This window comes from Clinocottus analis, unplaced genomic scaffold, assembly GCF_023055335.1.
Source record: "Clinocottus analis isolate CAN_PGR_092001 unplaced genomic scaffold, fCliAna1.0.p SCAF_12, whole genome shotgun sequence".
In the NCBI taxonomy this organism is placed as follows: Eukaryota; Metazoa; Chordata; class Actinopteri; order Perciformes; family Cottidae; genus Clinocottus; species Clinocottus analis.
The window spans coordinates 314,386-338,239 of NW_027175843.1; the positions used below are offsets into that span (position 1 = coordinate 314,386).

At 49.2% G+C, this 23,854-nt stretch overlaps 1 protein-coding gene across 1 annotated transcript; it reads right to left on the reverse strand.

Moving 5' to 3' along the window:
- nck2a (NCK adaptor protein 2a) lies at positions 1-23,854 on the reverse strand. Its single transcript, XM_068572499.1, has 4 exons — positions 23,667-23,854; positions 7,334-7,575; positions 3,147-3,910; positions 1-1,838 (listed from the first exon to the last, which is right to left on the reverse strand). Exons 2-4 carry the CDS (start codon positions 7,557-7,559, stop codon positions 1,644-1,646), a joined length of 1,185 nt encoding a protein of 394 aa, XP_068428600.1. The 5' UTR covers positions 7,560-7,575; positions 23,667-23,854; the 3' UTR covers positions 1-1,643.

Here is a 23,854-nt window from a genome sequence, read left to right on the forward strand (position 1 = left end):
GCGTGTCAGTGATACAGTACCATAGTTTGATCTCAGCAAGTCATATATGCAGCTCATCTTATTTTTTTATATATATACATACAGTGGAGACAAGAATTAAATAATGCTCAATAACATTCAGATATTTCATATAAAAGCTGAGGACCCCGTGATCAACAACACTTCCATCGGTAAACAAATGCACAACAAAAGAAAGGAAACGTACAATGTTTGGTGTAGAATATCTTTTTCATTAACCAAATTTACATATTTGGTTTCTCGCAGTAAAAGATAAACAGGAACAGAGTGTTGAGCTCGTTTCCCTCCGTTATGGTTTAAAGTCCTCTTCATGCGCAACACATGCAGCTTAAAGTGAGTTTCATATCAGTCTACCAGAAGAAGCTGGAGGTCGTCTATGGACGTTAGAGACCGACCACGTTTACAGGCGCTCAGCTACGATTGGACAATTGGCATTCTGGGGGCGGGGCTTAGAGGATCGGTTTCACAAATCAGTTTTATGAAGTAGTTCTAAACTATTTGTCAGCCAGTGGATGATGATGTGACGCTCCATCTCTTCTCAGCTCATTAAGTCTCAGTCACTTCATCCTGGAGAAATAATTGTGTATTTGTGTAATTTACACATTTCTTAAGATTCTTCAACATGACAAGATTCTTAAAGATTTTCTTATCTTTGACAAATCCCACACCAGAAGAGGTTTCATTTCATTCGCAGGAGCAAATCAAGTGTCGTTACTCAAACTTGTTACCAAAAAGTAGCTTTTTATTATTCTTCAGTCGGTATCTTCACGTAGCTACAGACACATCCTGGAGATCAGACACCATGGAGCTGCAGGTGAACGCACGGTGTGTGTGTGTGTGTGTGTGTGTGTGTGTGTGTGTGTGTGTGTGTGTGTGTGTGTGTGTGTGTGTGTGGGGGGGGGGGGGCACACCTGGAGCCGTCTGGGTGCAGGGCGGCACATTCGGTTACAGAAACATTCATCTCTACAGAAAGTCAGAGGTCTCCCCTCTTGCATTGAAGCTCCTTTTACAAACATGACAGGAAGTCTTGTACGCAGACGCTCAACCACGACTAAAGATGGTGGAGAAAGAAACTCTTTGTAAAGGTGGCAGAAGACACAGACTCAAAATGGGGAAATGAAACAAAGGAATGATGAAAATTAGGAGGAAAAAAAGGCAAGAGAGTGATTCTGGTCACTTTGTGAAGTCTTTGTATGAAAGCAGTGATTCAAACCTCCAGAGAGGAAGTCAAATGGAGGAACGAGCATTTCATCTTTAAAAATAAATCAACAAAATAAAACGATGGCCAGCAGTTTGACAGCTCGGGTCCCGTGAGGTCTTTCTTTCGATGGCGTGGAACCGACAACGCGGTCGCGTGGCCTTCATGACATCAGGAGGAGAGCGCGACCCCCAACAAGGCCTCAAGGCAGCAGATGTGCTCGCTGCGCGCGCCAGATGATGATGATGATGATGATGGAGCACCGTGCACGGACATGAAGGATGGAGCTGGGGGCTTCCTGGCACGGCGCTCGCCGTCTCCAGAGCGCCGCCGCGAGAGCGTCCAGAGCGACCTGGAGTTCAGACCGCCAGGGCGCTGGAGCGGTCCGTGTAGTGTGAGATCCAGTGTAGGGGAGAGAAGGCGTGAATCACAGCAGCGCTTTGACCAGGTACAGCTTCTCCCCGTGATCGCTGGTGAAGATGGGCGCCTTCTTGTAGTGCTCCACCAGCTCGTCCATGGAGCTGAACTTGCGCTGGCCGATGCAGAACACCGACTCCGACTGCTGCACCTTGAAGTGCTTGTTCTTCGCCGCCGCCTTCAGGGACACGGAGAAGTCGTTGGGCTGAAAGCAAAGAGGGAGACGGTTGGTGAAAAACACTCATGCAACGACATCGTGAGACCGACCGCTTCATTTCATTCATTCATTCATTCAGCCAGCAGGGGGCAGCGTCCGCTCACTTTCACACATCGGACCAGCAGAGAGCTGCAACAGCAACTTTGATCCCAGAAAGATGAAAAGTAAAAGGTTCACTGCTCCTGATAGATGTTGAGCATCTTAAAGAGACATTTACAACTTTAAACTAGTATCAGGAACCTCTTTAAGGTTCCCGTTGACTTTTGCACTAGAAAGCTATTTTTATTTATCTTTATGAAGCTATTTTTCCTTCAGGTCGAGCCCACATGATGACACACACAACTACTGATCAACAGTCAGCAACATCAACGTGAGCAGCGACCAACGCACAGAAGAAGAAGAAGACTGGAGGAGTGAAAACATGGATTAAAATCTGTTCACATGTTTGTTAAACCTCTAGATTTCACACACAAAGTGTGTTGATGCTGAACTCTGAAGGTCGATATAAATGTTTGACTCGAGGACTGAAGCACAGACACACGTTTACATTTCATGTGAATACTTAAAGGGTAGTTTTCCCTTTTAGTATTATTATTAGCAGCTGCTTTTTTCTTACAAACTTCCATCTCTAAACGCACATTTCATCCTAAACTACGTAGTTTGATATCATTTCAATGCCTTTGTCTGAACTCGTGATGCAGAATATTAAACGTCTTCTTTCTAAACTCCTCTGTAAATATAGAATAACTGTTATCTGTGCATATGACAGTAAAAACATCTGGAACCTCGTCCACTGAACCAGCAGCAGGTTTCCTTTATCGTCTCTATTTGCATCCATTTCAGAAAACCCTTATTTTATACATTATTCTTAAAGTCACGAGGCCACGCCCCCCTTCAAACCCGACCGCCATCCTGGTCTCACCTGCACGCCGTCCACGTGCACATGTTCACCAAAGTGCTCTGAACTGCTGCTGTAGAGGTCAGATGACTCATACGCAGACTAATAATAACAATAAGTGTCGCTGTCGCAGCTGAATGCTGCTGTGGAGAAGACCACGAAGACAGTGTGAGGATTGTTAGTGGGTGGAGTTAAAGTTGTGTGTCTGTGTTGCTCCGAGTGGTTAACAATCATGTCGTCACTTCAACGTATGTTTCATATTTCTCAATTTCTCACAGATCTTCCTTCTACTAAAATCTATTAAAGTCTTCTTCTGCCTCATGTGAGTTCCTCTCAGCCTTTGTAATGAAACACACACACACACACACACACTCACACACACACTCACACACACTCACCGATGACTCGCTGACGCGCACGAGGAAGTCTCCCTCCTCTCCTCTCTCGTTGAGCACGGCCTCGGCCTGGTGTCGGGTGATGTCGCCGTAGTACCAGTCCCTCCCGGCGAACTTCCCCGAGCGCGCCGGCGAGCGGCCGGGCGGGTAGCCGGGCGCGGAGGAGGGCGGGTCGGGCCGCTCGTCCAGCACCACCACGTAGTTCTTGGGCACCAGGCCCACGGCGCCGCGCGAGTTCTGACACTTCCACCACTCCGGGTCGTTCTCGGGCTTCTCCAGCACCTCCATGACCTCGCCCTTCTCAAAGTTCAGCTCCTCCTCCGTCACGGAGCTGAAGGGGTAGAGCGTCTGCACCAGGTGGAGCGCCGCGCCGCCGCCTGCTCGCCCGTTGGCCAGCGGCGAGCCGCGAGAGCCGCCCTGGTGGCCGCGCGAAGGATCTCCTTCCTCCGGGTCGCCGCCGCCGCCGCCGCCGCCGAGCTCCTCCAGCACGTAGTTGGAGGGGAACCAGCCCACGCGGCCCGCCTGGCCGCCGCGCCACCAGCCGTCGCTGCACTTCTCCATCACGGTGACCTTGGAGCCCTTGACCAGCGTCAGCTCGTCCTCTCGCTCGGCCGTGTAGGCGAACTTGACCACGGCGGGGATGTTGAGGTCGTAGATCCGTTCGGCGGCTCCGCCTCGCCCGCCGCCATTGGAGGAGTACTCGGTGTCGGAGCTGGGCGTTGGGGAAGCGTCGCGGGCGCTCGTCTTCCTCTTGGTTTTTCCTAAACCTGCAGCGGGAACAGAAACAAGAGAGAAGGGGATGCAGACACGTTTTAACCTGCATTTATTTACTCATAACTGTAAACAACACGGACATATTATCACTTTATGAAGTTAGCAAACCGCTCGTTCACACATCCAGATGACTTCCAGCATCTTTTCAGAAGTCAAATGTTCAGCTTTGTTTTGTTCTTTTAATGTTGAACTATGTTCACCAGCTAGATGCTAACTGTCTCGTTGCTAATCAGAAAGCTTTCAGTACGAGAACCTCACGGCTGCAATGCACGCTGGGAAATCAAAACAGTGAGCTGAGAACAGCCGTGTGGAGCTGAGGGGTCTCTTGGTGTGTTGATACAGGAAACCCCTTCTGGAAATACTCATCGGCTCCATTGTTAGCATGACGTTAGCGACCTGCTTTCTGCTGTGCAGGCTCCAGCAGCCTGAGCTCCACGGAGAGAAGAGGCAGCTCATGTCAGCAGGAAACTAACTGAGGCTGCAGGTTCCTCTGCTGGACCCTCAGAAGCCCACCGGCCACCTCAGAGACCAGGACACAGGAAACAAGGAGGCTCAGCGTGAAGGACGCAGCGATGCTCTTGATGACAGAACGAACACAGAGGCACCGAGCAGCGTGTCACTCAAACACAACGACATGAAAGCTGCTGTCCAGCTGTGCTCTGTCGACACCACACACACACACACACCGTCTACACACACATCTGTACGCATCCAAAGGCGGTTGTAGGTGGTGAACACGGGGAATGAAAAGTGGAGCGAGCACCTCGGGCTCCAGGATGACGAGCACATCAAAGCCTCACCTGTCTGCCTCTTCCCTCAAAGACGTCTTTAACCGGGTTTGTAAAGTCTGTCAGCCGAGCGGCACCGAGGAGGTTCCCTCTTCAGATGAAGTTGAAACAGGAGCGATGCTCCACGAGGCCGACGCTAATGAATCCTTCACCCGCTGACGGCTCATCGCTTCTTCCCACAGAGCTGCTGAGATGTCACCGCGGAGGAGAACGATGACATCGGCTGGAAAAGTGCCGGGTTCACACAGAGTGGCATGAAAGTTGTTGGCAGAGAGAAGAAGAGGAAGAGGAGGAGGAGGAGGAGAGCTGTGCAGAAAGACGAGGGGTCCCTTGGCAGCTGGTTCTCACACAAACATGAGACCGAGCACATCAGAGGCCACAGCTGACAAAAACGCAAAGAAGAAGAGCGAGACAGGAATAATAAGCAGATCATGTTTATGGAGGAGACATCGGAGAGGCTTCTCCTGACGCTGGAGCGGCTTCAGGTGGGAAGAAACTGAACAGACCGCTGCTGCCACGAGGTAAGGAACACACACACACACACACACACACACACACACACACACACACACACACACACACACACACACACACACACACACACACACACACACACACACACACACACACACCTTTCTTCTTCACTCATTTCCACTTCAAGGCGCCGGCCTGCTGGTTGCAGCAGCTCTCCTCCCACTCACTCCCAACCTCCACCTCCCTCATCATCATCATCATCATCATCATCACGGCGTGGAAGGAGACTTCTGGAGCCCAGAGGACCTCCAGTCAGAGGGAAGCGAACTGAACGCCTGCGTGTTGCAGCATATTGCTTCACCCAGCGGAGGGCAGTTGGGGAAGTTAGTGTAATGAGGAGTCCACACAATGTGAACGCCCAGCGGGCTCACTGCAGAACGCAGTAATGAAGAAGCACAAGCGGGCCGCGCGATGGAGCTTTAGTGTCAGCGAGTGCTGCGAGGACACCGAGTGAATCACAGATGAGCCATTTGAAACACATCCCCCGCACTGTTGCTCTCCGCACGCTGTTCCACAAGTGTCACTCCGTCTACGCTCGACACACTCGTGTGTGAAACCAGTTCAACCTGCCAACGAGCTGCAGGGCGTACGATGGAGGCTGAAGCAGCAGCAGCCGGGCGGCGTGCAGCTTTGAGGGCTGAAATCATGTGGGAGGACGAGAAATGAAGGCTTCAAACTATCATCTCAACTCATCACTTCCTCGTCCGCCTCCTAAAACAACTCCACACGTGTGTGTGTGTGTGTGTGTGTGAGCCTCTTCATCAGGTAACGTTGCAGCAAAAAGGTGAAAGCTGTGAATGTTAACGAAACACAAGTAAATGTTCAAGAGAACAAATCATAAAAAACATAAAGACGCCACAGAAAAAAGGTGCTGAGGACGAACCACGAGTAGATGGACGGGGATGGAAAAGGAGAGCGCGTGTGTGCGTGTGTGTGTGCGTGTGTGTGCGTGTGCGTGTGCGTGTGCGTGTGTGGACCCTGGAACACATATTGTCCTCTGCAGAGCCGCCGCCTGCTTGTTGGAGCAGAAAATGTCTTTTTTTCAGACAACACTTACTTGTTTTGATTAGAGAGTAAAGTGGACGAGCGGGATGGAGAGCGGTTTGACCCGAGGACAGGACAAAGTGCTCTCCAACACCTCACACACACACACCCACTCACACAGACACACACACACTCTCACACCACGTCAGATCTCAAGTGGACCGACAGCTCACGGCTTTGTGAGAACTGGCCCAGTTTCAACAATGAGTCCAACTTCTGCTGAACTCTTTCATCCATCACGCTCTTTATTTCCTGAGAGAGGAAACTGGGGCAGCGACCAGCCGTTTAATCCACTTCTGCCTGAATTAATGTTGATGACACAACCACGCTGGAGCGCAGACAACGAGGACGAGGACGTGCTGAAGAAGAGGAAGACGAGGAAGAAGAGCAGGAGACCACAGGCGGGATGTGACCGCGCTCTCAGCCAATCAGATGCAGCTGTGTGAGTCCTTCCATTAGCCTGTGACCTCGCCTGCTGCCCGTCACCTCATCAGCACAACGTCGGTGCCGATCGGATGTGATGGGGCTTTTACCACTGAAGAGGAGAGGAAGGAAGCGACTCGGACCGAGATGGAACGAGGCCGTAATGTTGCGGTCGATGCGTCACAGAGGAGCGATCCATCACCGCAGCTCCGCCGGCTGCTGATTCCTCCACTAATCAATCTGCTGATCATCAAACAGCAGAGGCCCGCGGTGACAGAGAATGAGGTTGATGGGATCGGAGTGACAGTGTGTGTGTGTGTGTGTGTGTGTGTGAACCCTGGTGATGGTGATGGTGGCGTGCTGTGCCAGCACCCTGACAGAGCTGCAGAGTTTCCCTGAGGGCTGGTTTCCTCCATCCCTCCTCCTCCATCTCTACTCTGCCCTCCAGCTCCACAAAGCTACTATTTTTATTCCCACTGAACTTTGTGATCCTTCTGTCTTGCCTCATAACACACGTTGTATTCAAAGCAGGACGCGTTGGGACAAACCGTGCATGATTTCACCCTCCTGCTGGAATCAGCCCACACAAATCAAACCGTTCTTTCCGGCGGCGGTGGAGCTTCTTACCCAGCGTGTCCTTGATGTTCTTCACCAGCGAGCCTTTCTTCAGGCTGTTCTTGCGCTCCACGTAGTTGGACGGCACGTAGCCGGTCTGGTTGCCCGCGTTGCGGACGCGCCACCAGGTCTTGGAGTCGTCCAGCAGGTACAGACGCTCGTTCTTACGGATGTCCAGCTCCTGGTCCTGCTGGGCCGTGTAGTCCCACTTGGCCACAACAATCACCTCCTCCGTCATCTTTCATGGAGTCCTCCTGCGGGGAGACGGCACAGGGGTGAGGCAGGGAGTACCACACACACACACACACACACACACACACACACAGCTTAGATGTGGAGGTGACGAACAGCAGTGACTCGATCAGCTGCTTGTAAACAAAGACACGCCTCTGAAGGAGCACATGGGTCCATCACCAGCATCATGAATTATTGATAAAGAAATATTGCAAGTGGGACGAGAACCTTCCGGCAATTTCCATTTAATAAAGAGATTTCCTTTGTTCATAATTAACTGATTAGTTCTGATTCATGATGGACGAGAACATTGAAACATAACATATCTTTCTGACAGCATTCATGTGTACGTGAAGTATTATTTATAGTTTAAAGGGGGATGTCAATGTGTGTGTGTGTGTGTGTGTGTGTGTGTGTGTGTGTGTGTGTGTGTGTGTGTGTGTGTGTGTGTGTGTGTGTGTGTGTGTGTCCAATTTGCTTTGACAAGTCATTACAAATTAATCCATATTCATCCATGTCTACACGTTTTAAACCGCTTATCCCGGCTCACGCTCAGCATACGACAGGACACACACACACACACACACACACACACACACAGAAATATGACATGTCATGGCTCATTCCAGTGAAGGAGATAGCGGCAACATTGCCCGTTGCTGACGACACGTCCAACACCTGAAGACCAACCAGCTGGAGGAGACGTGAGGCCTGAAATGCAACATCCAGCCCAAAAAGTCGCTCTGGAAAGTCTTCAGTGGAGCGCAGCATGAACACAATCAATGCATGAGCTCATTCTACACACTCACAGACACACAAAGCCGTCCTGCTTCTGGAGACAGAGCGCCATCACACGCTCCACTACGAGGCGAGTCAACGTCTGCTGGACTTCAACGTGTCGTTATGTTCACGAGTCAAACGAGAAGGTTTCTCTTGAGACAGTGAGGTGCATGATGAAGGCTTCAGGACGGTTGGGCCCGATGTCAATGAGCTGCAAATCTTTTTTTAAAAGCCGTCTGCGAGTATGAGAACTATCAGAGAAAGCTGTTTCATATTCAGCTGGAAACAAAACCGCTGCAACGCATGAAGGACGCTGCAGATGAAACAACTCAAAGACACACAACGAGTGACTTTTCATTGTGTCTTTGAACAGTCGTGTTGTAAAGCGTTTGTGTGCGATAATCAAATGAAACCGTCGGCTTCATATCTAATCTCATAATCTCAACAGCTAGCCGTCGGTAGCTATTGTGTGCCGCTGTGATTCATGGCAGGAACACCTTCAGGAGCTCAAAATCATTTACAACACAAGTTAGATATTAAAGATCTTTTATGGAGCCGTTTAATAACGGTGCTAAAGTTCAGACATCTAGAAAAACGTTTCCAAATGCTGGACGGAAAAAAACAGTACTGCTGACTGTGTGTGTGTGTGTGTGTGTGTGTGTGTGTGTGTGTGTGTGTGTGTGTGTGTGTGTGTGTGTGTGTGTGTGAGAGAGAGAATGCAGGAGGGCCAGTATAACTATATTTAGTACTTGTGCTCAAAAACAGACGAGACACAAGGAAACAGAAACCGGGCAGCACTCTCTGTGTATTCATTTACTCATATTGCCATTTCCAGTTCTATTCTTTAACGAGAGGGCAGAGCACAGATAAAGCATAACCACAAATGAGAGTTATGACTCATGAGAGCTGTAGCTGCACACATTAGATTGATATCGTCTGTGCCGGCGACATCTTATGAGATGCAGCTTGCAGCGCTGGCTGTTTATTCAAATCCAGCAGAGAGAGAATACCTGCTGACAGTTACCGTCACGAGCAGCGGCCGGGTTGTGTGTCTGTCTCTGCAACACGCGGGACACAAAAGAGCAACAGCTTGCAGCGCACAACACGCTCTGCTGGATGTGCCTCTGCTTGCCGTCAGTGAAGCTGTCAAACTGGATTTCTTCTTGGGCCAGCGGAGCAGGAGAGGAGGGAGTTACGCAACGGGAGGGTCAAAGTCGAGTGCAGCAGAAGTTACTTAACTTTCCATGATGGGACAACGTGAAGTGCCACAACACAGTGAAGGTAGACAGACAGGACGAGGCAAGAAGAGCAGCCGAGCGGATTTATGACCCGTTGAGCGACGCTGGTGACGTCACTGAGGCAGGAGGGATGCAGACATGCCGCCGCCGCCGCAGGCTGCAACCGCTGCTGCAACCGCTGCTGCAACCGCTGCTGCAACCGCTGCTGCAACCGCTGCTGCAACCGCTGCGGCTTCCCTCTGCTTTCACTGCATGTGTTCCTGCTGCGAGTTACCCGTCACTGCATTTGAGATATTGATATACAAAAGCAGACCAGAAATGCAAAAGGTGGAAGATTGCTGGCTTTGTTTGTGACTCTTTACGTGTTACTGTTCCTCTTCTCTGCAGAACATGTTCAGAGGATTGATGCAGACCTGAACACAGGAAGCACACAGATGTTCACACCTGCAGCTCTTTGGTTCATCACCACAGACACGAGGTCATGTGACAGGAAACTCACTCATGGGACACTCGGTGAGGTCATCATGTATCATCAGGAGTACTAATTCAGTACTACATACATATACTCACATGTATGTAGTACATGTGAGTATCTGTAGTACATGTACTCACATGTACATGTACTCACATGTGGAGCTGGACTTTGTGTGTATGTTATGAAATAACTACGATTAGACACAAACTCGTCGTATAAATGACGACCAAATGGGAAACTTTGACACTAATATTAAGTAGTTGTGAAACTGAAGATCGGCACAATGATCCATCTTTCATCCTGATAAGTTAATATGGTGATACGATGCGTCACATTATATTATTGTTTATGACTTTGTTCGAGGCTCTCTGGTTATTGACCGCCGACTCAACAACAGTAAGTTATTAGAAACACCTCGGTCAAAATAAACAAAATGTAACAACTATCAGTGTTATCTATGTTCAACGTTTATGGAAAACAAGTATTGCCAGCTGCAATATATTTTACTAATACATTTAGAAATATATTTTCCTAACACAAACATGTAAATTAGTCACTTTAAATCCAGTGTGTCTGTCGTCTGTGTGTTTTATTGTCTTTTCCTCTCGTGCTGACGACATGAAGCTTTTCTTTGATGGAGCGGCTCGTCCTTCAATCAGAATATCGGCGGTTCGATCCCCGGCTCCCTCGGTCCACGTCATGTGTCCTCGGGCACAAACTGCCCCAAAAGCCCTGAAGGCTGTTCCCTCGTGGGAACGACTGCTCAGAGGCGACGGCGGCTCTTTGCATGGCGGCGGCTCCAAGCTGCTGTGTTTGTTGGAGCGCTGGAGCTGCGAGTCAGTGAGGACGCTCAGCATCACCGCGGCAAAAGATACGCGTCACAAAATGGAGACGTAGCTTCAAGCAAACCGGCGTAGGTGTGAGCGCTCTCTCACGACACAACAACCCTCTCAGCCGTCACGCTGCATCAGCCTCAGCTCTCTCCACTCATGAGAACGGGCAGGAGGACGCGTGACATCCTCTCATCCTCTCACGAGCTCTTTGCCCTCAGCCATGACACCGATGTCTCCGCCTCCTCGACGGCCTCTCATTAGACAGTGATGCCTCTCTCTCTCTCTCTCCGCTGTGGGCGATCGTGTGCGTCCACACGGCAGCTTCACGCTGCTCTTTCCAACGCCGTCGCTCGCCGACAACAAGTTCCAGCAACAAGTTCAAGTCAACAAGTTCCAGCAATGCATCTGGTTTTAAAATGTCTTCACTTAACGCAGACGGGGTCCACCAGGCGGACCGCTCCACCACACACTGGTCCTTTAAATCACAGCTGCTAACTCAGTTTCCTGAGTTGAAGCGTAGAAACACAAAAGAAAAACAGACATATTTGGGTAAGGCTGAGTCTGAAGAGAGGGAAGCCGGAGCGCTCGTGCTCCTCGTGACCCTCCATTCCTCTGACGAGTTAGAAGAGGAAAGATGAGCGACGGCTGCTGGGCTTCAGCAAGGGAGGGGACGCTCAGCGCCACACAGAGAGAACGGGAAGTTAAAGAGGATTATGAAAAAGAAAAGAGGAGATGTTTCAAGAGCGTTCTGTGTTTGGCATTCAGGTCAAAGACGGAGCGAATGCAGCCGATGGAGCGACGTCCTCCTCCTCCTCCCTCCTCCATCCTCCCTGTGAGCTGGAGCTGCTTCTCCCACGAGGGAGGACGCTTCACTCGGCGTCGAGCGTGTCGGACAGATGCAGCAGGAGGAAGCTGCTGTGGACACGGCTCCGTGGTTCAGAGAGGCCTTCATGTGTCCACGTCAACAAAACCCAAACACTCAGTGTTCACGTCTCTGCTTCTGATCACGTTCTCCCTGCTGCGAACAAAAGCCTCCAAACATGCTGACAGCTCCATTGTGCAACTGAGCTCTCCATCTGTCACTCACACGTCCTGCGGCTCAGTCGTACTGACACTGAGGGGGCGGGACATGCAGGTTAGTGGATGCTCTTCTTCAGTTTCAAGGAGGAAATGGGTTCAGTCATAGAAAGCACATACAGACTCAAATACAGATACACACTCCCTCACTCAAAAGCCTTAAACTCAACTTGCCTAAATGGGCGATGACAGAAACCTGGACCTTCCTTCCTCCCTCCATCGTCTCTTTAAAGCAATCTTTCCCGTCACTTTCATGTCACGCCTCAGTCCTCCTCTCCCGGGTGAAGAGTTGAGCGAGTCCTCTTGACAACCGGCAGTGGGTGGTCTCGTTTCCACCGACGGGGCGCTCCCCAAAAATACTCTCACTTCTTTCCCTTCACTCTTTGATATTTCTTGACAGAAATCCACTTTGGATTCTGCACAAAATGCGCCGCAGGGCGGAGGTTTTATTTCCCCCTCAATGAAGTCAAAGAGCAACGAGGTGAAGCTCAGCAGCGTCCCCACAAACCCACGGTGATGTCACCGAGAGCATCACGCTGCGCCTGGATGTTTAATCCCTGCAGACTGATGGAATAGATGTTCTGCAGAGCTGCAGTCACAGTTCTCAGTCCTTTTAATTGGCGTCTGCGTCGCTGAGGGTTCATTATTATTGCATCATAATGATTGCACTGAAAGATAAACAGCTGGATCCCTGCTGCGCTGCAGCTCTCCTCACATTCCTCTGCTGCCACAAATAGCTGACTTCAAACTTGTTGGTTGTTGTCTCTCCTCCTTGACGGCAACTTCACCTCCTCCCACACCTCCCTGCTCTCTCCTGTGTGAGCTTTACAACACAACCCTCTGTGCTGCAAGCCAGCAGCTATTAGCAGACTTCTCCTCCTGTCTTCTTTTCATCCTCTTTTTCCTTCAGCTTTGGTCCTTAAGTGAAGTAGGAAGGCCTGTGTGTGTGTGTGTGTGTGTGTGTGTGTGTGTGTGTGTGTGTGTGTGTGTGTGTGTGTGTGTGTGTGTGTGTGACAGTGTGTTCATGTCCTCTGGCACAGCAACAAAAGCCGAGCGCTGTAAAGCAGAGCAACGGCTTTGATGTCGATGCTGCTCGTTATCCCTCGACTGGAGGAGACGCAGGAAAACCGGAGGTGATGTTGTGTTTGTGTCTGACAGAAAGAGAGAGAGAGGGCGAGTGAAGCCGGTCACGTCCAGGTCAAACAACAAAGACGTTGGCTCGAAGCTCCAGAGCGCTCCTCCATTGAACTGCACCAACACTGTACGACCACAAGTTACATGTATTTCTCTCCTCCGTCATCGTGAAGCGTCTCCGGCGCTCTGAGAACACGCAGCCTGAACTCATTAAACCGAGCTTTGAAAATCTATTCCCCGTCAAAATATGGAGCGAGACAATAGTTGTCTGTTAGTTTTATTCAACACTCACCTGAAGCAGGACGAGGGAGGAACAGACAAGAGACGCTCTTTGCCATGTGGAGACTGCAGGCCAGCGATGTTTCCACACGGCCATGTTTTATTGGCTTGGAAACGTCGCTCTGCTGAATACGAGCAGCTGCTGCAACAAACAGACAGAAAGCCCCTCAGCAGGAACCAGCCTGCGTCTTACACTCCCATATGATCAATAATGTCAATTAAGCAATCCAGAGGCCCGATAACAGCAGCAGGACGACGGATCTGCTTTGACTGAGAGGACTGAACAGATATTATAAACATCCGGGTTGAATAACCACTCGAGTCCAGAGCAACGACACCACACGCACTTCACACCCAGAAGCAGGATGCACATGTTCACATGTTCGCTCTGCATCCTGCGTCATGTGACTCGACAGCTGCTCAAACTCCTCCAGGGTCCAATCCTGATATTGAAATGAATGCACGTCAACGTCATTTCTGTTTTTACAGAAGACACTAAATTATGAAGTGATTATTTATAATTGGTGGCAAGATAATCAGTTGCGATATAAATAATCAACGTGCTAATTATGCGCGTCGCTACAGCAGAGAGATGGAGGAGACTGCAGGTTAGCTTGGAAAGGTTTACGACGTCTCCTTGATGTCTTTGTTCACAATGTTCTTACCAGCTGGCCATGAGGAAACAGCTCCATCTGAGAGGTCAGCTGCAGGTCAGCGGACAGTGGAATAGGTTGCGGCTCGTTTTAAGAGTCAGAGAGCGTCGATACACAACCCTGGCGTCTACCTGGCAGGTGAGCATGTACGTGGCTGTGCAGCCGTGAGGATCCACACAAGCAATTAATGGCAGGAAGAGGTTTCTCTCTTAATGAGGCAACGAGGGAGGGAAATGAAACGCGCTGCGTCTCCTGCGTCCACATCGTCGAGTTAATTCACTACGATTCATGCGATGAGCGTGCAGGATGCTGATGACCCGGCGCTGTGCGGGGAAATCAACCAATTTAAAAATGATCTTCTCTCGGGACGGGCTGCGAGAGAAGACGCTGTAAATGGAGGTCATCTTGTGCAGAAAAGGTCCTCAGAAAAGTTCCTCTTCTCCTGATGATCCCAGCTGGAGCTCTACCTTCTCTTTACCTCTCGGCTCCGGACCTGAATTATTCTCTTTGATCAGTTCAGGCTCCCGATAGAGATCGACTGTTGCAGCCCGAGCAATGCAGAGCGACCGGTTCAACGAGACGCAGACCTGTTGGACCGCGAGTCCTGAAGTCCTCTCCTCCTTCACTGTCCCTGTGGAGAGTTACAGCGAAACTGAACCCTGTAAATCATTCCCCGCTGAAGGTGATAATTATGCAGATAAGTGGTTATCACACCTCTGAGGTCAGACATGCGCTTCATGTCTTCTGCTTCAAAGTCAGTTTTGTTCACAGCTTCTGACGCCTCGATTAGAAGCGATGCTGTTGGACTGAACGCCAACAGACAGAAAGATGTGACTGTTTTACACTAAATGATCAATACTGGACCACATGGTAGATAACAAGGCATGCGTCAAACAGGGCAGCAAATAATTACTTTCCCAAGTCAACATCGTCAAAATCATTTCTCTGACCTCCAAAACCAAAATATGTTTTAGTTTTTTTATCAACTCGTGACAAAGAGGCGTCAGACCTTCACATCTGAGAGCCTGGAAACAGCGACTGTATGTCCTTTCTGCTATAAAAAGAACAAAACAGCTGCGGATTAACCGTCTAATTGATTAATCTACCAATAGTTCAGAAGACGAAGAGGCCGATCTTCCTCATCATCATCATCTCGATGTGGGGGTTGCTGAAGGGGAAACGGTGTCTTCATGGTTCAGGATGTCTCTCAGTTAAAGACACAGGAGTCCACATGCAGTGAGTTACTGTTGGAGGACATGAGCTAAAATATTGGCAGGGAGTCGCTCCAGCGCGCCATTGATTTCCCACGAGAGACTCTGATTTTCCACGACGGTCTAAATTTATCCGGGTTTTCCAGGAGATGTGGGAACTGTTTGTGAGGAGCATGAGAGTCGTGACTGATATCCGGCTCGTTTCCCGCCTGTTTGTTTGTCTTCGTTGCGTAACCTGGTGTTGAGGTCAGAGCGAGCGGGACGGAAACAGAAGCTGCATCTCTCGTCCTGGAGGACTCAAGGTGTTGGTGCTGCAGGAGATCGCTGTACGCCTCCTCTTCTTCACAGCATCCTGATGAGGAAGACGTTCCTCGAGGCCAGAAGGGAAAAGGTTACTGGGATGAGAAGGAAACAACTACCACGAGAGGCGTGCCGCTCTCCTCTCTCTACTCTTTCCACCTTTTCCGGGACGCATATTTGAAATGTCGGCATGACGTGTTTGGAGAAGTGAAGCGACATTTAAATCAGTTTCAGGAAGTGGAGAAAGTAAGGAATAAGAAACAATGACTGACAACAATTCATTATTGTATCTGCATACGCAGCAGCGACGGAGAAACTCCATATGAAGTTGTCTAAAGCCGAGAGGAGATGATGCACATGATGCACACGATGCACATGATGCACACGATGCTCACGATGCACATGATGTTCATATGCACATGATGCACACGATGCACACGATGCACATAATGCTCACGATGCACATGATGTTCATATGCACATGATGCACACGATGCTCATATGCACACGATGCACACGATGCTCACAATGCACATAATGCTCACGATGCACATGATGTTCATATGCACATGATGCACACGATGCTCATATGCACACGATGCACACGATGCTCACAATGCACATAATGCTCACGATGCACATGATGTTCATATGCACATGATGCACATGATGCTCACGATGCACACGATGCACACGATGCTCATATGCACACGATGCACACGATGCTCACAATGCACATGATGTTCATATGCACACGATGCTCACGATGCACATAATGCTCACGATGCACATGATGTTCATATGCACATGATGCACACGATGCTCACGATGCACACGATGCACATGATGCACATGATGCACACCATGCACATGATGCTCATATGCAAATGATGCTCATGATGCACATAATGCTCATGATGCTATCTCCGTCGTGTTCCTCTCTGGTTGGAGCTCCAGCTGGTAATGTAAACAGTTTAAATGCTCATCCTCTCCTGTTCCTGTTACGTTCCTCCGCAGTCGGATGTCTTTGCGTGACATTTTACTGTCTATTCAAATGCGCCTGCAGTCAGAGGACGGCGTTTCTGCGTCTGACGTGCAGATGATGTCACTCGTTCCAGTGAACACATGAAACACAGAAGCAGCAGCACGTTCATCAAGCATCAGCAACAACTGAGGTCTGCCAGAAGAGAACAGCAGAGAAGGTAAATAGTTGTCCTGCAGCGAGAGAGTGTGTGTGTGTGTGTGTGTGTGTGTGTGTGTGTGTGTGTGTGTGTGTGTGTGTGTGTGTGTGTGTGTGTGTGTGTGTGTGTGTGTGTGTGTGTGTGTGTGCGTGTGCGAGTGAAAGAAGAGACTCCACAGGCCAAATACTGTTTGTGTGCAGTCTTGAATTCTCAAGAGAACCCTGTGGCACTCTGAACTATACATCTTATAAATAAAGCAGGATTTCCTTCGGGTGCAGCAATGTGAGTGTGTGAGAGTGTGTGTGTGTGTGTGTGTGAGAGAGAGTGTGTGTGTGAGAGAGAAAGGGCACAAATGGATTAGAGGGCGATCATATTGCTCCATTCAGCAACAGAATCATCTCCGAGCAGCAGCAGCAGATTTTAGAACAAACAAATAAAAACAATATCTTTACAGTCCACATGTTCAAAAACACATGAACTCGTGGTAATCCGTCATACATTATTAAAAAGATATAGCAAATAAAACAAGATGAAGCGTTATTCTGTCCTCATGCAGATTTAATGAGCGCTGAACGGCTCGTGATCAGACGTCTGCCTTCAGGGAGCTTGTTGATCTCACAGCTACTGCAGCTCCTTCAAAGCAGAGCGTGCTAAGAGCCGATGGACGACCTTCAAGACGTTTCAGATAAAAATACCAAGAGTCTTCTGCAGCCACTGGTATATAGCTGATAGCTGTAACCTGAGGTCAAGGGCGGACAACACACTCAGCGTGGGGGGGATGTGTTACACGCCAAATGAGCAGCAAAGCAGGAAACATGAAAACATAGAAAAGCACGAAGAAACACGCAGCTGCATTCTGTGGATCCAGAATATGAGACACGGCAGGTGACGCTCATGAACATTTTAAAAGCCACTCGTCTGGGGACTTGGTTGTAAACGTTGAAGCTGCAGACGAGCGGCACAAAGCTGCTCCTCCACCGAGCGCTCACACAGGAAGCAGCGAAGAGACAAGTATTCTATCTGTTATTAATAGATAATAATCTCAAGGTCAACGCTACAGGAACACAGACTTCCTGTCACACTGTGCCATCACAAGTGTGTGTGCGCTCACATGGACGTTGATGCAGGTTCAACCTTTAAGCTAACGGACCGCGCGTCAACCTCTCCGCTACGCCAACGCCGTGACCTCAATGGAACCAATCACAGGCCGGTTGTAGAGGTGGACTGAACCAATCACAGGCCGGTTGTAGAGGTGGACTGAACCAATCACAGGCCGGTTGTAGAGGTGGACTGAACCAATCACAGGCCGGTTGTAGAGGTGGACTGAACCAATCACAGGCCGGTTGTAGAGGTGGACTGAACCAATCACAGGCCGGTTGTAGAGGTGGACTGAACCAATCACAGGCCGGTTGTAGAGGTGGACTGAACCAATCACAGGCCGGTTGTAGAGGTGGACTGAACCAATCACAGGCCGGTTGTAGAGGTGGACTGAACTGATCAAACATTACAATCTAATGACGTTCCCTCCGGTGCCTCACGGCCTTTAGTCCAGTCTGGGATTCAGTTGTGTTGCCAAACATCACTGAGCGGCTCTGCGCTGCGTCTTGTTCATTGTGTAACTCTAACAACACTGTTGCATTGTGGGAGAAGCAGAGCTGGCGGCAGGTTTTTTCCTCCCATCGACAAACACAAACACACTTCAGAAGCCTTCACTTGCTCCTGCGTGGTGCACCGTGTGGGCTCTCTCCTGAACACCAGAGAGTTCACCACTATCTTGTGGACATTACAAAGATTGTCATGATGAGGAAAATATGCTGTTTCATTCCCAGAGTTCTCACAGGAGCTGAGAGCTTGAATCCACCAGGTTGCAGGTGAGCTCACTGTGGAGTCAGCAGCTGAACGATGAAGCCGCGTCGGGATACAAACTCATAAACGGTCAAACTAATTTCCCCAGACCGTCACAATTGTTCCCCTGCTGCCGTCTCCAAAGCTGGAAAGCTGCAGAAATGATTCTGCTGTGTTGCTCCCATCATGCAACATTAATCTGCAACTACACACTATAAACTATAAAAAGTACCGACAGTTTGGCGTGTGTGAAGATGTTAAGCGAGCGCATGCAAGGGTTCATATTTATAGTGTTTCTTAGTTTTAGGCCGTGGCGACAATAAACAAAAATGAAATGAGCAGCTGAAGATATGAAATATGCGTCTTTCTGACACGTTGAACTAACAAGCGCAGCGCTGGAAGAGATGCGACGCAAATATTAATATTGTTTTGATGGCGGCGAGTCACGCTCCCAATGTTTGCTCATTAAACAGACAACATTTGAAAGTTGTCAACAAGATGCAGCTGATATCTCTCGCTGCCAGGAATGTTAATCGCTTCAACACGTGAAGGGAAACAATATTTAGAAGCTGCAGAAAATCCAACTGTGTGGGATCGTGTGAAGCGCATAAACACGCACGCACATTTGAATTATCATAACTGAAGCGACAGCCTCGTGGGAATCCAGGAAACCGGCGCGCGCGGCGAGGAGCAATGCTTCATGGGTACTGGAGCGGCGGTGCCTTTCAAAGCCTCCACAGGAAGGCCAGGGACGTCCATGAGGCTCAGACCTCGGAGGCTCAGACCTCGGAGCGCGGATCCTTCTGTGGAACGCAGATAAGCAGAGCGGGTGCTGCGGCGGAGATAACCGGGTTTGTCTGCACGCTGCCGGGTTGTGCACCAGCACCGCCGAGGGGGGAAAGTCCACTTCGTTAAATCAATTAGAGCATGAAGGGCCTCCAACTCCAACAAGAGATCAACTCTGTTCACCGGTCACAGAAACGACAGTGACGGCTGAGCGGCGAGCTAAAACACGCCGGCCTGAAGAGTCAGAGCGGCCGCGTCAGCGTCACGGCCGCCTGGACTCTGCTGGACCCGGGAAGTGAACTCAGTGCCCGCTCTGTGGCCGGGGGTCGGAGCCCCGCTCTCGACGGACCGTCCTCAGCAATCGGTACGTCCCGGCCTCGAAGACACGGACCCCGTCTCGTTTGCCGTGTCGTCACCGTTCATATTCTCTTCTTTTAAAAAGAAGAATTTCGAAATGGTTGGAAAAAATGCTTCGTTCAAAAATCTAACAGAAGACTTGGAGTATTGTGACGCCCATCGTTGTCATCAGCTCAGGCTCGGAGGCTCCTCCGTGTCCTGGTGGAGCAACAGAGATGCTGCACCACCAGCTGCTCCGCCGCTCTCCTCCTCCGTCAGCTCCTTCATGCTCCGCTCAGCGCCAGCAGAGGAGGCGCGATGCCCGGCGGCGACACCAGGACACCGGAGCCAACGGAGCCAACGGAGCCAACGGAGCCAACGGGCCGCCGGTTCGGTTGTTGGGCGTGAAGGAGGAACTGAAGCCGGACGGCAGAGGACACGAGAGGTGGTGAGAGAGACGGAGGAGGAAGAGGAGGAGGAAGAGGAGGAGGAGGAGGAAGAGGAGGAGGAAGAGGAGGAGGAGGACGCAGCGCTTCAGGAACAACATGAAGCAGGAAGGATGAAACCCGACCGGCCGACAAGAAGCAGAATGAAATGTTGTGAAAAACAAAAAAAAGGTGTGAATTACCTGAGAGACAGATATTCATGTTTGAATACTAAACTGTGTTTACAAAACAGTTTTTAACACAACGTTTTAAAATAAATGTTGCCGTTATTAGAAAAGTAAAAAATTTCTCATTTCTCATGATATCTGATCACTAAAGTAACTGAGGTTCATCCACCTGGGAGCCTGATTGTTTGAAGAAATATGATGTATATAAATATGCTCCAGTGGTGAAAAATCACGCCAATTAAGAAATATATCTTTTCATCAATGTGATGTGAAGACAATAATACTAGAAAGAAATATACATAAACACAGAAAACAGACACAAAGAAAGGACTCGTCTCATTAGCATAAATCCTCCTGCTCTTCCGGGTCGCGGGGTCATAAAGAGGATCTATTGTCATGCGTCCTGTCGGTTTAATGGCCTCCCATTCCCCAGATTGCAGCAGATTATAATGACAAAGGAGTGACCTTTACATCACTGCAACACGACGCGTCTCCTGACCCATCTGTGCTTTCTCTTCTTAATTCCTTCTCAGAGAGATTAGGATTTCCTCAGGCGGCCGACATCAGTGCACTCAACCCAACATCTGTATTCCTGCAGAGAGAAACTCTAAACAAGCAGTGAAGACTATTTCTCATCAACGGAGACGCATTATAAATATTATAAATATGAAATGTTGTTTTATTTGATGTCTAGACAGAAAACTACAATTTAAAATAACTAAAAGCCTGAAACACTCGACTGTAATTAAGCGCTTTAATATAAAAACAACTTTAAACCATTTTCACTCAGCGTGCACATAAAAATGATTTTTCACCTGATTTTAAAATGACTGTTAAATTATTTAACTGCAGATGGCATGATTAAAACATGAATCTTTAATTGTTTAATCATCAGAGACTTATGTTATAACGCTCACACACACACTCATCACATCTTCTGCATACAGTAATAAGTCTTTCATATTTCAGCCTCACACAAAGAAACTGCACATTACACAAAGTTGAACCACAACAATTAAAAAACTAAATATAGATTTTTCTCGTTCCACCAAATCTTACACAGAACTACAAATAGATGAAGAGCACGACGTTCATTCCCTCAGAGAGCGAGGACGTCGTCGGCCATGAAGAGAAACGAGTCCCAGCTGGGATGAGCGTTCACATGAAGAAGATTAGTTTATTATCTCATTATGATGAGATTTAAATGGATTATTGTGTGTTTGACTGAGACGGCGACGCGTCAGAGAGGAAAAATGAAAATTGCAAAGCGACGACAGTCAAAACCAACTCGACAACTTCGTGGCTGTGAGTTGACTGATGATTGTTGACTCGAGGTTGACGTCAGTTTCAAGATGTCGCTTCAACGAGCGGCGCGACAACGCCTCGCTCATCTGCTCGTGTGCGAGTCTGTTGAGCCCAAACGCATCGTCACCAGGAGACCAGGCCTCCATGTTGGTTTGCTTTAGATGAAAAACTATTCAGGGATTATAAAAAACAGACTAACCGATGGAAGAACCTCTGGTCCCTCGGCCCACTGGAGGAGTTTCCAATCGCTGAACCTTCAGGTGTGATCAGCCGACAGCAGCGAGGACGTCTGGAACAAAGTGCTTTGTGCTAAAGAGAGAGAGAAATGTTGGTCTGTTTGAACTCTCTCTCTCTTCTCGTTTAATCTTATTTCAAACCCAGGAAATACTTCCTGCGTTCTCCTGAGCCTGACTCCCATGAGCCTCAGTGTTTACCAGCAGTCTGGTAAATGTTTGACAGCTCGGCCTCTGAGAGACTTGAAGGGCCATAAACTGAGCCGTCCTCTCTCGGCAAACACGTTGCAACCGGCTCAACTTTACGCAGAATAAATACAGAAGAACAGCGAAGAGCGTTCTTGTTGTTTCAGGTCAATAAAGATGCTCCAACACCTTTGTTACCTGTTACCTGTTACCCGACCTCACTTACCGGCATTGCCACATTACTGACATTGCACTCTCTCTGGCTAGCGCTACGTTCTCTGCTAGCTCTTTCCTGATCAGCTCATTCAACTAGCTTGTTCCCATTCTCACTACACAACTACACAACAGTGGGTCTATTCTTTATCGTTGTTAGCGTTGCCGTTCTTGTTCCAAACCAGCGCGGCTATCTGAGCACACTGAGAGCAATGCAAACAAAAGATAATATGTAATATTTCCCTCTGTAAAGTATTGAATAGCCTCCAACAGTAACACTCCAATGAAGTACAAGTTTAATCCAGTGAGTTTGACTAATAACCCGTCAGATTATTCAAAAGAAATGTGAGGAATGTGAAACTTGCAAAGCATTTACAAACCACATTTTTTTGTCCTTTAGACTCATGAACGTATGATCCAGGACCGGAAGTGACTGTAAGACAGGCTGGCAGTGAGTCATCACACTTCCCTTCCACATGCCTCTCATTGCTGAGCAAGCCATGTCCAGAACTCGTAACCATGACACACAGGGTGTGTCTGCAGAACAGGTGTGTCTTAAAAACATACCTGCACCCACAAAACACTGCCTGCAACGCCAAGATCCATGACGTCACCGTGAGGGTAAAGAAATTAAAAAACAATACTAACTCTGGATGATTCATGAGTAAAGAGAGAGAGAGAGAGAGAGAGAGAGAGAGAGAGAGAGAGAGAGAGAGAGAGAGAGAGAGAGAGAGAGAGAGGTGTAGTTCCCCTCACGCGCCACTGGGACCGTGGACAGGCTCGGCATGTGGCTCAGTCTCCAATCTGTGGTGTTGTGGCAAATGTGGTTCATTGTGTAAGCTGCTGCGTTTTAAACAACAAGCTCACACACACACACAAACACACACACACACACACACACACACACACACACACACACACACACACACACACACACACACACACACACACGCGCGTGCGCGCGCAACGGGTGAACACATGACGAGCCGTGCCTTTAAAACTAGTAAATGAAGACACACACATGTAGAACAAGTCAAACAACACAGATGTCTGATCGTGGCTGCGCGGTCAGGCCCGTTGAGAAGTGGCCCCGTGGAAATATTGTGAAACCGTCACAAAGAGACTTTAAACCAACTGCGGTGGTTGTGAGAGTAAAGGAAAGAAAAAGCCTTTCAGATGGTTTAATATAACGTAACAAGACCAGCGTGAGGAAACCCCCGCGGTCTGCGTGAGGCTCCTCTGGTGGACAAAGACCCCGCGTCACGCACAGAAAGTGAGGAGCGCGAGACGCGATTTACGTCCCAAACTTTTACGCACGTGAGTGATTTAAGTTTACGTGAGAAAATACAACAAAAGGTGAGGTGTAAGGAGCGCGCGAGTGGACAAAGTAGCCCGTCCAACTGCAGCAAGTTCCCCAGAGGAGCCGCGCTTACCTCAGTGCCGCTCCAGAGGACCGACGCGCTGCGCCTCCACACGGCCGCGAAGTGACGGAGCCCGCGAGACGCGACCGGAGGAAGCTTTAAATCCACATCACCGGGTTCCGCTGCTGGCTGCGCGTTTAAAACATGGACAGACTGTGAGCTGCTCCACCTATGCGCGTTTGTTTTTCTGTCGCAGGCTG

Bases quoted from the DNA above. Each gene is read 5' to 3' on its own strand.
- nck2a (XM_068572499.1), bottom strand. From the start codon at position 7,559: ATGACGGAGGAGGTGATTGTTGTGGCCAAGTGGGACTACACGGCCCAG. The intron at 3,911-7,333 runs GTAAGAAGCTCC...TTCCCGCTGCAG, and splicing joins GAACATCAAGGACACGCTGG to GTTTAGGAAAAACCAAGAGG. The intron at 1,839-3,146 runs GTGAGTGTGTGT...CTTTGCTTTCAG, and splicing joins TGCGCGTCAGCGAGTCATCG to CCCAACGACTTCTCCGTGTC.